Source organism: Phoenix dactylifera, chromosome 13 (genome assembly GCF_009389715.1).
Source record: "Phoenix dactylifera cultivar Barhee BC4 chromosome 13, palm_55x_up_171113_PBpolish2nd_filt_p, whole genome shotgun sequence".
NCBI classification, from domain to species: domain Eukaryota; kingdom Viridiplantae; phylum Streptophyta; class Magnoliopsida; order Arecales; family Arecaceae; genus Phoenix; species Phoenix dactylifera.
In genome coordinates, this window is record NC_052404.1 from 8,066,091 (window position 1) to 8,079,295 (window position 13,205).

Here is a 13,205-nt window from a genome sequence, read left to right on the forward strand (position 1 = left end):
CAGACATGTCCTTCGAGAGGCGAACCAGGTTGCTGACCGAGTCGCTTCTTTCGTTGCATACCATTTGGAGAGTTTCTTTGTACTCAACAGTTTTCCATTCCTTTTGCTTTGTATTGCTTGTTTGATTCTGATTTAGCTGGCTGTGCTCATGCCACGACGATACATAGGCCTTGCTAAACCTAAACCTAATGAGAAAGGTGGTGCTAATATTAAATTAACCGGTAGTCTCAACTCGCAGAAAGATATGGAACCATGACATAATGGATCCAAATTGCTACTAAAATGGTTTCATAAAGCCAATCTCATTGATGGGTAAGGTTTGGTGGTCTTACTCTAGCTCATACCAACCCAAAGGAAGCATGCTGAATAAAATGAAGCCCAAATCTTTGCTCGAGCCTAACCCATTCCATGGCTATCCAAAACATGTACTTGACATGCAATTTTTCTATTTATCATGAAATGCCACATGCTGTGCTATAAGAATAATTTATCAAACTTATTGAATAATTCATTACATATATACTAAAGATCCTTCCAGCAAGCAAACTTTCGACTCTTTTGGTTCATGAGAATAGCAGGGAAAAAAGTGTCGTCAATAGAAAAAATTAAAAAATATCCCATATTTGGTTAAAATTTTCAAAAAAAAGATAAAAAAATGTATTTCGGTGAAAATAATATTCTCATATTTTATAGAAAAGAAAAACTTACGAAGAATATAATAAACTTATTTTTCTCTGGCTGAAAATTAAAATAATTTATTTTTTAAAAAATATCCTTAAAATTTTAGATAGTATAAGATAAAATACTTTTTTTATTAAAAGCGTAACTGATATTTTATTTAACTTTCTCAAAGTAGATGCTCAATTAATCATAGACCATTCCGAAATCGGTTGCCAATCAAACATATAAAAACTATTTTTTTCAAGCATCACATACTTAAATATGAGTTTTTCAAATAATAATAATAACAATAATAATAAATCCTTTCTGCCAAATCCTTAATCTATCCAATATTAAACCAAAGCATTTAATACAGATCCCAGTGCCGTGGCACTGAACTGGGGCTTTAGGCCCATAAAGCATTCCTGGTGCGCACGTTAGCGCCGACCGCTCGCAGAGTTTTTACCCGCGTAATCCTTCAGCGGTAATGGTCCGCACCGTGAAAACCCGCGGGTTGTTCGGAAGGGAGACCGGGGGCTCGATTAAAAAGGGGCGGCTCCAAACCATGGCCTCCGGTCAAACCCCTAGACCCGCCCCCAACCCCAACCCCAACCCCAACCCTACTAACCCTAATACCATCTCCATCTGCTACAGCTTACCAGCGGCAGCGGAGGCCAGCAATTCCAAACCCAAATCACCAACCCTTTGCCAACCTTTCCCTAATCGATTCGTGCCCGGCACTGGAGGAATTTGCTCCCCTAGGGTTAGGGTTTTCGTTGGAGCAGGAGCAAGAACTAGGGTTTTTTGTCTTGTTGCTTGAATCTAGATTTGGGGAGAATAAGGAGGGGTTTTTAGGTTGGGGCGATGGAGGGCGGTTCGGGTGGGAACGACGTGGAGCTGGTGTCCAAGACGCTGCAGTTCGAACACAAGCTGTTCTACTTCGATCTGAAGGAGAACCCCCGTGGGAGGTACCTTAAGATCTCGGAGAAGACGTCGGCGACGAGGTCCACCATTATCGTCCCTGTTAACGGCATCGCCTGGTTCATCGACCTCTTCAATTACTATGTCAATACTGACGAGCAGGATGCCTTCAGCAAGGAGCTCAAGCTCGACACCAAGGTCGGAAAAATTCTATCCTGGTCTAGGTTTGTTGGGTTCTTGTTGTTTAGATACTTTGGATCTGGGACTTTGTGCTGATTGATGCTCTCTTTGTTGTTATTAGGTGTTTTACTTTGATATCGGGGAGAATAAAAGGGGGCGCTTCTTGAAGGTAGAGCCTTGCCGTTGCTTTTCATTATTTCTCTCCACCTTTTTCGATAACGTATGATTGCTTATGTTACTTCTACTTTTTTGAGGTAGCTATGCCTTTTTTTTGTTCAGTTTCGTGCTATTATGACCTGAATCGGATATAGCTAAGATCTTGCGGGGGTTGATCTTCTGGGAATTGGACGGAGTAGTCTCATCTTGAATTGCCTCGTAATGATGATACATTAACATTGCCAAAAGTGGAAAAGGTTGCTTTTCAGAAAGTTAAGTAGGCATGCACAAGTGTAGGACAGGTTAACAACTGAATATGTGAACCGGCATAAGTTTTTGGGGAGTTTCCTTGTTGTTGCCTGGGAAATTGGAGGAGGGTCATGCCTTTCACTTTAAAACTGTGAATGGATTTTCATGACCTCTTTTGCTGAGCAAGCGCATGTAATAACAGAGGGCCTTTGAAAGCATTGCAATTGCATGCACAAAGTTACATTGGCTATTATTTTCAATCATGTTTCACATGTTGAAATCCGAGACACGATGCATTTCCCATACTTCATCCACGCGAAATAATAGAGAACAAGATTATCTTGTGAACCTCTGGTTGTAAATCTCTATTTGCTTTTTCATTTTTTTTTTCATCATATATAGGTGCATATATATTTATTATCATGGATCAATTTTACCCGAAGATTAAGCCACATAGCTGAATATGTTATTTTCGAATTTTGCAATGTAATGGGTATTAAGTATGATGTTGTCCGCATCAGGTGTTGCACAGTAATTGTAATAAAAAAGGTATAGAATCACTAAAACATTGAAAAAAGAAAATTACAATTTCGGAGATTTTGAAAAATGCTTAAAAGGAGGAAAAATGTTGACTGTCAATATAAACACTAGATATTGTATAATCGTATAATGAAATAGAGAACCAGTGAAAATATTCAAGAATTACATTGTCTGCTAAAGATGTTGAATTTTATTCATTATGTCTCTCTATCTGTTCTATAAAAAAAACTTAATTGATTATTGACCTTGAAGGTGAATCTTGTATACAATTAACCCGATATAATTCATAAAAAGATTGAAGTAAGAGGTTTGTATTCTCCAATTAAAACCACCCTACTAAATCGTTTGATTTTATAAATTTCTGATTGATGATGTAAAATCTTTTGTTATATGTTCTCATAAATTGTTTTTTCTTTAAATGAGGTCAAAGCATCTAGGAAAATTGTGACCTATTGATGCTTATATGGACCAATACCATTTCTTGCATGTAGATTTAGTTTATTCCGCCTCCTGATGGAATAAAAACTGGCTGGTTAATTTAATATCCCCATCCTAAAATTGTGTCTAGCCCAGCATTCATGCAATACACTAAATTTTTTTTTTTTAACAAGTGTGGCTTGAACTTGTTTGGTTTGAGCATACAAATGTTTATATATTCTCTACCTTGTTGATTTCTCTTAACAGGATGGTGAAAATCCAACTAGTGTATCAACATGTTTGCATGTCTTCTTGGTTTTTATTACCTGAAAATTTGCTAGTTTGTTCAAATGGACATGTATATGAAGAATGTACTTCTATATCGCAGCTTAACATATGCTTATCTTGTGTTTAAAGGTGGCTGAAGGCTCCCTTTAGATTTTGCTCAAAATAGGTTAAATTGCACTGAGATGCTTGTTTCGAGTATTATGGTTTTGGTTAATTATTTAGTTTTCGACAGGGATTAATGTTTCCAGCATTTATCTATCAATGTAAAACTTTTGACTACGGTTGCTTGTATGTTTATATCAAGTAATTGTCTGATTTAGGCTGAGAGATAAGGTTCTATCATTTCTTTTGTTGAGTCATGTTGGGTTGCATGGCATCTTATTGGCGTTGGGCTTTCCTAAAGGCTAAAACTAAGCCAACTTGGGTGATTCAAATTCCTACCATTATACTGCTTCACATAACTGCATCAATAAATGAATATGGGAAAACATATATTTTTCTATACTGGTATTAGTAAGGGTAGGTTGGGAGGTATACGCATATTCTCAAGGTCTTCGAGCATGGGACATCTAGCCCTGTCCTTGTTGGGATGGTAGTGAATGGGATCAAAGTTGGATTTTAGATTTACGACAATTAGAGATATCTTGTAATTTGATTGGTTATGAATATTGGAGAGAATACGATGGATCATTAGTGCCTATTCATAAATTTGAGCCAAAATGGCTAGATCTTGATCCGATTGGGGAAAAGGAAGATTTTCTTCAATCCATTCAACTCGAATCTCTTGGAAGATAACTAGAAGAAGATAAAAGAGTTTCGAAAGTAGGACTTTAAGTCTCCTTTTTTTCATTAATTCTTAAAAAATGAGGTATATAGCCTCTATAATAATGTGGGGTCCGCTCTAACACAATGTAGGTTGGATTTTTCTTCCTAAACCTAGTAGTACTCTTTTTTTTAAAATAAACATCTCTCATAGAAATCTTCTAGAAAAATCTAAAACTCTTGAGGTGATAAATCTCGACTTCTACATCAATTCTGCCTTCTGTCGCTTCGCCTGATTCTTCTCGAATAGAGAGCTACATCTGGTCAAAGTCTTATCCGAAAAAAAATGTTTTAATTTAACTAGCCCATTTCGTGGCCGAAACGATAGAATTTTGGCCCGATTCAACCTCCTAGGAGGTTGGCCTAAAGTTGTAGATCTCGAAAAGATGCTTTATTCAAAAAAAAAAGATTATCTCAATCGGACATCGCATGACCAAATTATGGCCTTCTGAAGGTTGGTCTGTGACACGGCTTTTTGATGTAGCGGATCTCGTTTCTGAACTTTGTCTAACCTCACTCGTACTAGTCAAAGTATTCTACATCGAGTTTAGTGATCTTTCTGAATAGTCGTAGTAGTCCAAGTAATCCACATCGAGTCTGGTGATCCTCCTAAATTCTGTAATGGCCAAAGTGGTCCACATTGAGTCCAGTGATCTTTTTTAATACTCGTAGTGGCCAAAGTAGTCCACATCAAGTTTAGTGATCCTTCTGAATACTCGTAGTGGCCAAAGTTTTTTACATCGAGTTTGGTGATCCCTTTGGATACTTATAATGGTTAAAATGATTTACATCGAGTTTGGTGATCCCTTTGGATACTTATAATGACTAAAATGGTCCACATCAAGTCTGATGATTCTTCTGAATACTTGTATTGGTCAAAGTGGTCCACATCAAGTCCGGTGATCCTTCTTAATACTCGTATTGGCCAAAGTATTTTACATCGAGTATAGTAATTTTTCTGAATACTCGTAGTGGCCAAAGTATTCTACATCGAGTTTGATGATTCTCTTGGATGTTCGTAGTAGCCAAAGTGATCCACATCGAGTCCAATGATCCTTCTGGATTAGATTTAGTAACAAATCTATGCGGTATTGTTGATTGAATTTTGAAGAGAAAACAGGGGTGGGAGGTGGGGGTATTGGTGTTCAACGTTATAGAACTTGCATTTAAGAAATATGAGTAGTATGGTTTACAAGAGCACTAAATTAGTTAAATTGATACGAATGACTAATTTTGGAACTGTTGAGGTATGGTCTTATGACAGATCCGTGACACTTCTGTGTTCTGGGCTGGTAAGTTTGGAGGAAAGCAGAGAGCAGAAGAAGAAGAAGAGGAGTACTAGAGAGAGAGGAGGGGAGAAAAATAACAATTACTAACTCTGAATATACTTGTACAATAGCTAATTTTCTGACCTCCTCTTTATATAATAGAACAAACACTGGGAGGGATTCCTAAAAGGTATCCTCTTAAAGAAAATATAAAAGTAAAATGACTACACTGTATCTCCAATCTCACATACATGTCACCAAAGAGAAGCGAAAGAAAGGGTAATGATGTATGTTTTCCAAGTAGCCTAGATGGAAGGAAGCTAATCTTCATTTTGGTTAACTAAATACTGCCCTAAAATCCATCAAGATTTTAACTGTTCTTCAAAAGTCCCACCTATAACTTTGAACTTTATATTTAGGTTTTGTCAGAATTCTTCCAGACTCTTTTTAATTCTGACTTAATCTCGTGTATTCAATACTTTAAAACACATATTGTAGAACTATTTTTACCAGGTTTACAATTTTAAAAGAAATTAAAAGTTCAGCAGCATTTTTAAATTAAAACAAAAGAGTATACTTCCAAACTTTTGGGCTTTTGCTTTCTGCATGCAAATCTAGCACTGCCACACTGCTTCTAATGTTGTTGCTGGTAAAACTGCTGCCACCAGCATCAACTAAACTATTTTTTCCACCTTTACCACCTCCGCCGTCATACCACCTCCCTTGTCACCAATACTACTGCTGCATGTCTCTTGTTTATGAAACAATTGTTGCTGCCAAACATGTTTAACCTTTTCAAAAAGGTGCAAAATGAAACAAGATTATGGCTCATTTTCTATTCTCAAAACAAAAAAAAGAGAAAAAAAACATCGTTGCTCAGATCCTAAGTTTGCCAATATATGAATGATGTCACGTGCACATACAAACTTCCATTCCCATTTCGTAGACATTTTATATATCAAGCAACATAATGTCTGTGTGAGTGTGCACGCATACACCTGCACTCACTCATTTACTGTTGGGCTGCATGTTAAGTTTGGTGCAGTTAAACTTTTCTATCTTTTGGCGTGAGGGCCAATTCTTGATCAAACCCAGGATTTGATGATGTCAACCTGAGGTGCCCCATGCCCATTCCTTTGCATCTTTTGACCAGAGATCATCAGCATATCAATTGAATTGTCATACAATTCCCTTGTTTCATCTAATATGTTTAACATGCAGTTTAACTCCTCTATATATATTATGCAACCTTCATAGAAATTGCTGTTAAGATAACTCATAAAGTTGACCAAAATTGATGGGGTAATGCTTGTTGATGATGGTTTTGTATTGTCTTTCCATCTAACATATTAGTTATAACTTTGCTGTCTAACTTGCTATATGACTTGCAAGTTTGTTTTTCTTTTTTCTATTGTTTTCTCATGCCAATGATAGTACAAATCCTTTTTCTTCCTCCTGAACATTAACCAGACAGTTAGGATCTCCACCTCATATGAACCATTCACCCTTCTTGACAACCCTGAGCAAACCTTAGCATAACTCTAGCAAGTCTTCTTCATAAATTCAAATGAAAGAAGTTCAATATTTAAAAGTTGCCTCATCCCAAACATATAGTGTTGTCTTAAGTTTGTTGATGTTCACCATGATACCAGCGTCATAGCATGTTGTTTTGTTTGCAATTTTCTGTAGATGCTAATAATTAACTTTGGTGTTTGCCTTTGTGTGTACAATAATTCCGCTGTTATTGAAGATGAATGGATATCTAATTCATTACATTGCTTTACATTAGTTGACTTCAATCTTAGGTCCACTACTGCTGCTCCCTTGACCCTGAACGTAGTCTTATGAAGATGGATAAGATGCAATTTGTCTGGTTATCCCTAGATGATAAATTTATTCTAACTGCATAATCTTATTTTTCAAAAATAATCTCATATTCGAGATTTTTAATCTTATATAAACTGAACTCACTTTTTCATGGGCTTTATTTTCTTCAATTTTTTTCTATACAACTAATCTTGCTTTTCTGCATTGTTGATGATTGTTTTCTTTTAAACTGTTCTTCTTTCCTTCATGCATTGTTCTTTATGAGAAGTTAGATTGTATGAATAAACTTACCAATGAGAAGTAGGCAATAATAAATGTCTCACTTATGGTTCTTTTGATGTTGATAGACATAGCGAAATCTTTGAACATGTAAATTAATATTCCATTATCATAGTCACTTTTATCTAATGATTTTGATAGAAGTGTTTGACAGTCATTGCTAAATTTAGGCAAATAATGATCTAATGGAAGTATTTTACAGTCATTCCTAAATTAAGGCAACTCTTGTTGAAGTTTGGTTATCCATCATTGCAAGAACATAAACTTGCCCATTATGGAAGTGCATAATGGAAGTATACTAATATTATTTTAATCTGATGATCAGTAACATGTAAAAGATGCTCTTTGTTCTCATTATATGGTGGTCTTTATAACAGGATAATGCATAAAAACTGCTAATTACATATTCATTACGTCTGTATATTGAAGGTTCTCCAAACAGTTTATGAAGGCCTTACAATGTTTTGACTGCCATTATATTTCACCATGTTTGTTGTGCGATGTTGTATCCTATATGGAATCTGACATGTTAGTGGGAAGTCAGTCATAAAAGTTTTTCTTGATATTCTGTGCAATTATTGTTGAATGGGCATGAGAGAACTGATTTATTAGTCCGCCAAGCTTTAAACCCTTATGGGCCATTGGAATGGACCATTATCTATTCTATCTTTTTTTAAAAGAGAACAGTTTTGATTTTCCACATGATTCTCTCTACATCCCATCTGTCAGCTTCTCGGATGAGAATATGCTTATATCTTTATCAAAATCATTGGTCTTCCTTCAATTGAATATTAGCTAAATAGAAATTTGCCAAGCAACAAAACCCTTCCCTTTTTGGAAAGGTAAATTATCAACCTGCAAACAACCCGCTTTAAGCAGATTCGTGTTTGACATAAATAGGTTTGGGTCATAAATGGGTCAACTTGCCTAGACCTGGGTTAGGTCATGACTTGACCCGTTGTAACTAGTTTAAGAATAGTTTAACTCATTTAAAACCTACCTAACCTATTTCTATGCCGCTTAACCTCACCCGCTTAATTTGTTTAACCCGTTTAAAATCTTTTTTTTTGTTAAAAATCCACTTAGCTTGTTTAAGCCCTTTGACCTGATTTGACTTGTTTAATAAGCTATTATGCAGGTCGGGTCGGGTTACCTATTTAATAAATAGGTCGGGTTCAGATCTGAATTTTTAACGTCTAATAAACATGTCAGGTGCAAGTTAACAAACTTTTGACTCAACCCGCATCCGACCTAAGCCAACCGAATCGCCGCCCATAATTAAATCATTCAAGATCATTTATCATCTAAATTTTAAATTTTTGATTGTTGCAAATATTGCATTTACAATGTTCCATCCTACTATGGTTATATTTCCCATTTAAGAGTTTTTCTATGCATGCATTTGATTCTCTCTCTCTCTCTCTTATAACAGTCCATTATAATATCATTTCTTAATTTCATTTTTATAATTTATATATGCTGTAATTCAATTATATTCAATGTCCATTGCATGTGCCTGATTGCTAGTGAATCCAAAAAAACTGGAAGGGAAAAAAGAAAATCAGCACGACCTTGCCATTACTAGGCTTGTCTTTTCTTTCTCTTGTTTTGAACCAATTTTTCTTAAAGGATTCTATCATTTTGCAAATCATTGTGTTCATATCATCATTTGAAGTTTTGGCCGAAACCGGTTAACAATTGGCGGAAAATTTCCAATTTTGTTCCATTTTGGGCACTTCCGGTCGATTTTCTGGCCGAAACTGATAAATTTTTATCTTGTTTTTTTTTGTTTAACAGTGGATTATTCAATATTTTCTAATATTTTCTAAAATTTGTTAATATTATCTAATAACAAAATTATCCAAGTCTTTTAATGATCAAATTTATTTATTTATTTATTGGCTAAGCTTTGTTGTTATAATGAGCAAGATGCAATCTTGATGTGTATCTTTGTTAATTAGAAAGTGTTGTGTGTTTCTAATTTCCTACCATCCTTTTTCTGCTTAAATTTGTTTTCTGTTCTCATCTTTTAGAATAAAATGATATGTTAAAACGAAGTAGTGAAATAAATGTGTTTTTCTGTGGATTTATCTTTTCTTGCTTAAATGGATTGTTAAAAGGGATTATCATAAAATATTCTCAAATGGTTTTTCTTGCTTAGACGAGTTATTAAAATAAAATGAAATATGCTTAGTAAAAAGTTTAGTTGGACGTAAACATCAGAGCAAATATAGGAAATTAGCAACAAAAAAGCAAGTTAGAAAAATTATAAAGATTGGTTGGCTGGAACTCCGGATCTCAGAGCGGAAGTGCTGAAACTGAAACTATACTTAGAGGAGGACTGAATCCAAAACTGAGTTACAAAACTTAGCTTCATGCTCAATCTACCAAAACTGAGTTACAAAACTTAGCTTCATGCTCAATCTACCAAAACTGAGTTAGAAAACTTTGCTTCATGCTTAATCTACCATGCTTTAAAGCATATTCTGATACCTAAGTAATTTTAGAGGGACCCCTTAAAATATGCTATTGCGTTGGTGGGGACAGTATGAGTCACCGTCCATGGTCTATGCAGCAACAAACTAAGTTGTGCTTATGGAATTCCGCCCCCCTTTCAGCCAAATAATATCAGAAAAATGATCTTTATTGTAGGATTTCTCAGACCTTTTCTGAACCCATAACCCTAGGGAAATGAGAAACCTTATCCAATATAAATATCCTAGTTGTGAGATGGGAAATGCTGTATATGATTTCAAGGTTGTAGTTAGCATCATCTTCATTTCTAATGGACATGCTGGAGGATACTTGTGTGCCTGGGTAGGCCAACAGACATCCAAACTGTTGATTTGATAGAGGTTATACAATCTATCATATAAAACTAATATATTTACTTCTTGTTTAGATTTCAGAGGCATCTGTCAACAGAAATCGTAGTACAATCATTGTTCCAGCCGGAAGCTCAGGCGAAGAAGGATGGGCAGCATTTAGGAACATTTTGCTAGAGATTAATGAAGAAGCTTCCCGACTTTTCATTGTACCAAATCAGGTAAATGCTGAGTGAATGGTTTTGTGCCAAGGTTCCCTGCATGGTGTTTTTTTCTGAGCTTCTCCTTACTTTTGTCAATTGTTTCTTATAATACCAAAACAGCAACATATGGAACCACCAGAGCGACTTCCAGGACTTTCAGATGATGTTGGGGCTGGATTTATATCAGGCCATAGTGCACAGTCAGCCTCTGGGTCAGAGTTAAATGTTGACCGATTGGTTGAATTGCCTCCTCAGGAGGATATTGGAGGCATGGGGATGTCTAAAGTAATTAGGGTAGATCAAAAGAGGTTCTTCTTTGATTTAGGTAGCAATAATAGGGGCCATTTCTTGAGGATATCTGAGGTACCTGGAGTATTCAATGAATAGCTATTATCAATTTCATTGTTTTTACCAGTGACAAAACATCATGACTTCCTTGCCGTATACAAATGCAGGTTGCTGGTGCAGATCGCTCATCAATCATCCTTCCCTTGTCTGGTCTGAAGCAGTTTCATGAAATGATCGGTCATTTTGTGGAGATAACCAAGGACAGATTTGAAGGAATGACTGGTCCAAATGTGCGGACAGTGGAGCCGGCACAGAGATGATCTTTTTGGAGGACAGTTGATCCCCTCACTTCAGTTCTACTGCAGGTCTGTTTGATTTAGATTGAGCCGTTGTGTAGATCATGCTCTATATTGTTGTTCACGTCTGGTGGAGAATAATGGTTACTCCACAGTGGAGATATGGTCATTTGCCAATCTTTTTTACTTTTAAGGAATAATGAAGAGCAAAACTAATATCTTGCAGCTTGTGCGTCTAGTGGTATAAAAAGGTGGTGACTCCAATGTTGATGTCTCTGAATAATCTTGTTTTTGATGCCACTCTATTAAACCCATCATCTTGTGTTTTTTTAAATGCTGGCAATGAAATGTGATTTCCGAGTTATTCCTTTATACAGGGCTACCTCTGCATTTTTTTGGTTGCCACTTATTACTAGGATTTTTAACAGTTCAGTCTGCAAGTCTCTGATCGGAGCAGGTACTGCAGGTATGCGATCATCAGCCACCTTAATGACATGGTTAAGATCATCATGGGAATGTTAGAATTTTTTTCCTTTTCTTTTGGTTAATCAATATGTTGTAGCAATTGGTTGATATCCTTTGCTGAAGTGGTATTTTTTTCCCTATCCGAATGATATAATTTTATTACCAGATTCTGTCAGGTCTGTGAAGCATTCATTTATTTACTTTTTTTTTTTTTTTTGAATTGCCGTTTGAGTCGGCATCAATCACTTCAGAGAAATGATGCAGCAATCTACCCATGTCGAACACGACGGGATCTGGTAGTCATTATGACTGGTGGGTCCGGATAAAGAATTGTGGATGGGGCGGGCGGGCGCGGTGTTTGCTACGGACCATTTTGCGTAGGGTGGTTTTTCTTGTCCGTGAAATTTTTCCTCCTGTAAAAGAAGGCGACTGCTTGTATATGATTCTTATGGCATGCAGGTTGAACTGGGCCATGGATGATAGCTTGTTATCAGGGGCAGATGGCATTTAGAAACAAGTATGCTTCGCTTGGTATTGCTCGCCTTGATTGTTGATACTGTAGATGCAAAAGATGCCTTCATTGATGTCCAGGTCTGTGACTGCATGCTGCTCGATATCTAGGAGTCTAGGTGTGATATCTAAGTTTATGTAGGCATGCTCTGGTTTGTTTACAGGGCCAAGCATTCAAATAATATCTTTGGGAGAGTCTTGCTTGGAAAAAAAAAAATCAAAAAACTGAAAACTTCTGTCAAACTAATCGCAGCCATTGTTTACAACGAGACCGGTGCTTCCTTTGTCGAAATCATCGACACTGGTAAAGTTGAACCTCCAGTTCTGCCCCTATTTCCTCAATAGTTTCTAGGTCCGCCATGTGAGATTCAACCGAAGTAGCAGGATCGATCGTTTCTTTTGTTCCCTGGCAGTGGCCTACTCCTCTCCTTCTTTTGTGAGATTCAAGCCATTTTTGGAAAGTCTTTTAGCAGAGTTTTTCACCTGCGCAGCCTTTTTTCGAGCTTAACAGTTGCAGCCAAGAAATCTGAAAAGAGGATGAAGACTGGTATAAGTGGGCAGGGGTCTGCCTCCTCTCCTTGGCTGCGCATGCCGGGATTATTAGGGAGGAACGGAGTGAAATATGTATTTGCTGTCGGGTAGGGTTAGAGTTATGCGGGATCATTTCTAGGAGAAATTATTGCTTACACAACATGCACCATGTGGCCGTGTTTGTAGCCAATAGCTGCCGATTCCCGTGAGCCTCATTCATCAAGCATGCACTAGGTGCAAGATCATATGAACCGGTGGCCATGATTGGTGAAACAAAATAATATAAGTCAGATTTTCTTTTTTACCGTATTTCTAGTATTTATTTTAAAAAAGCCAAAAACTAGGAACTTCCCTTACTAACAAAGTTGTCATTCTAATGATTAAAATTAAAAAAAAAATCGCGCATGTCATCCCTTTTCTTTCTCATCAAGCCTCTTTATCTGTCTTTTTTTCTCATCAAGTCATCTCTTCCATCCATGA

At 36.6% G+C, this 13,205-nt stretch overlaps 1 protein-coding gene across 5 annotated transcripts; it reads left to right on the forward strand.

The window, feature by feature from the left end:
• Positions 1-1,231: 1,231 nt before the first annotated feature.
• On the forward strand, positions 1,232-12,274 carry LOC103709664 (transcription factor Pur-alpha 1-like). Of its 5 annotated transcripts, none has more exons than XR_003386174.2 (7): positions 1,232-1,779; positions 1,883-1,930; positions 10,510-10,653; positions 10,756-10,998; positions 11,091-11,288; positions 11,597-11,685; positions 11,917-12,274. XR_003386174.2 is itself a non-coding variant. In XM_026805656.2 (6 exons), the coding sequence occupies exons 1-5, from the start codon at positions 1,525-1,527 to the stop codon at positions 11,241-11,243; spliced, it is 843 nt and encodes a 280-aa protein (XP_026661457.1). In that variant the 5' UTR covers positions 1,232-1,524; the 3' UTR covers positions 11,244-11,288; positions 11,597-12,274. The 5 variants fall into 5 exon arrangements, 2 of the variants coding, with proteins under 2 accessions (XP_026661457.1, XP_008793346.1); XR_003386173.2 differs by having other exon boundaries at positions 11,936-12,274; XR_003386175.2 differs by having other exon boundaries at positions 11,949-12,274.
• Positions 12,275-13,205: the final 931 nt, after the last annotated feature.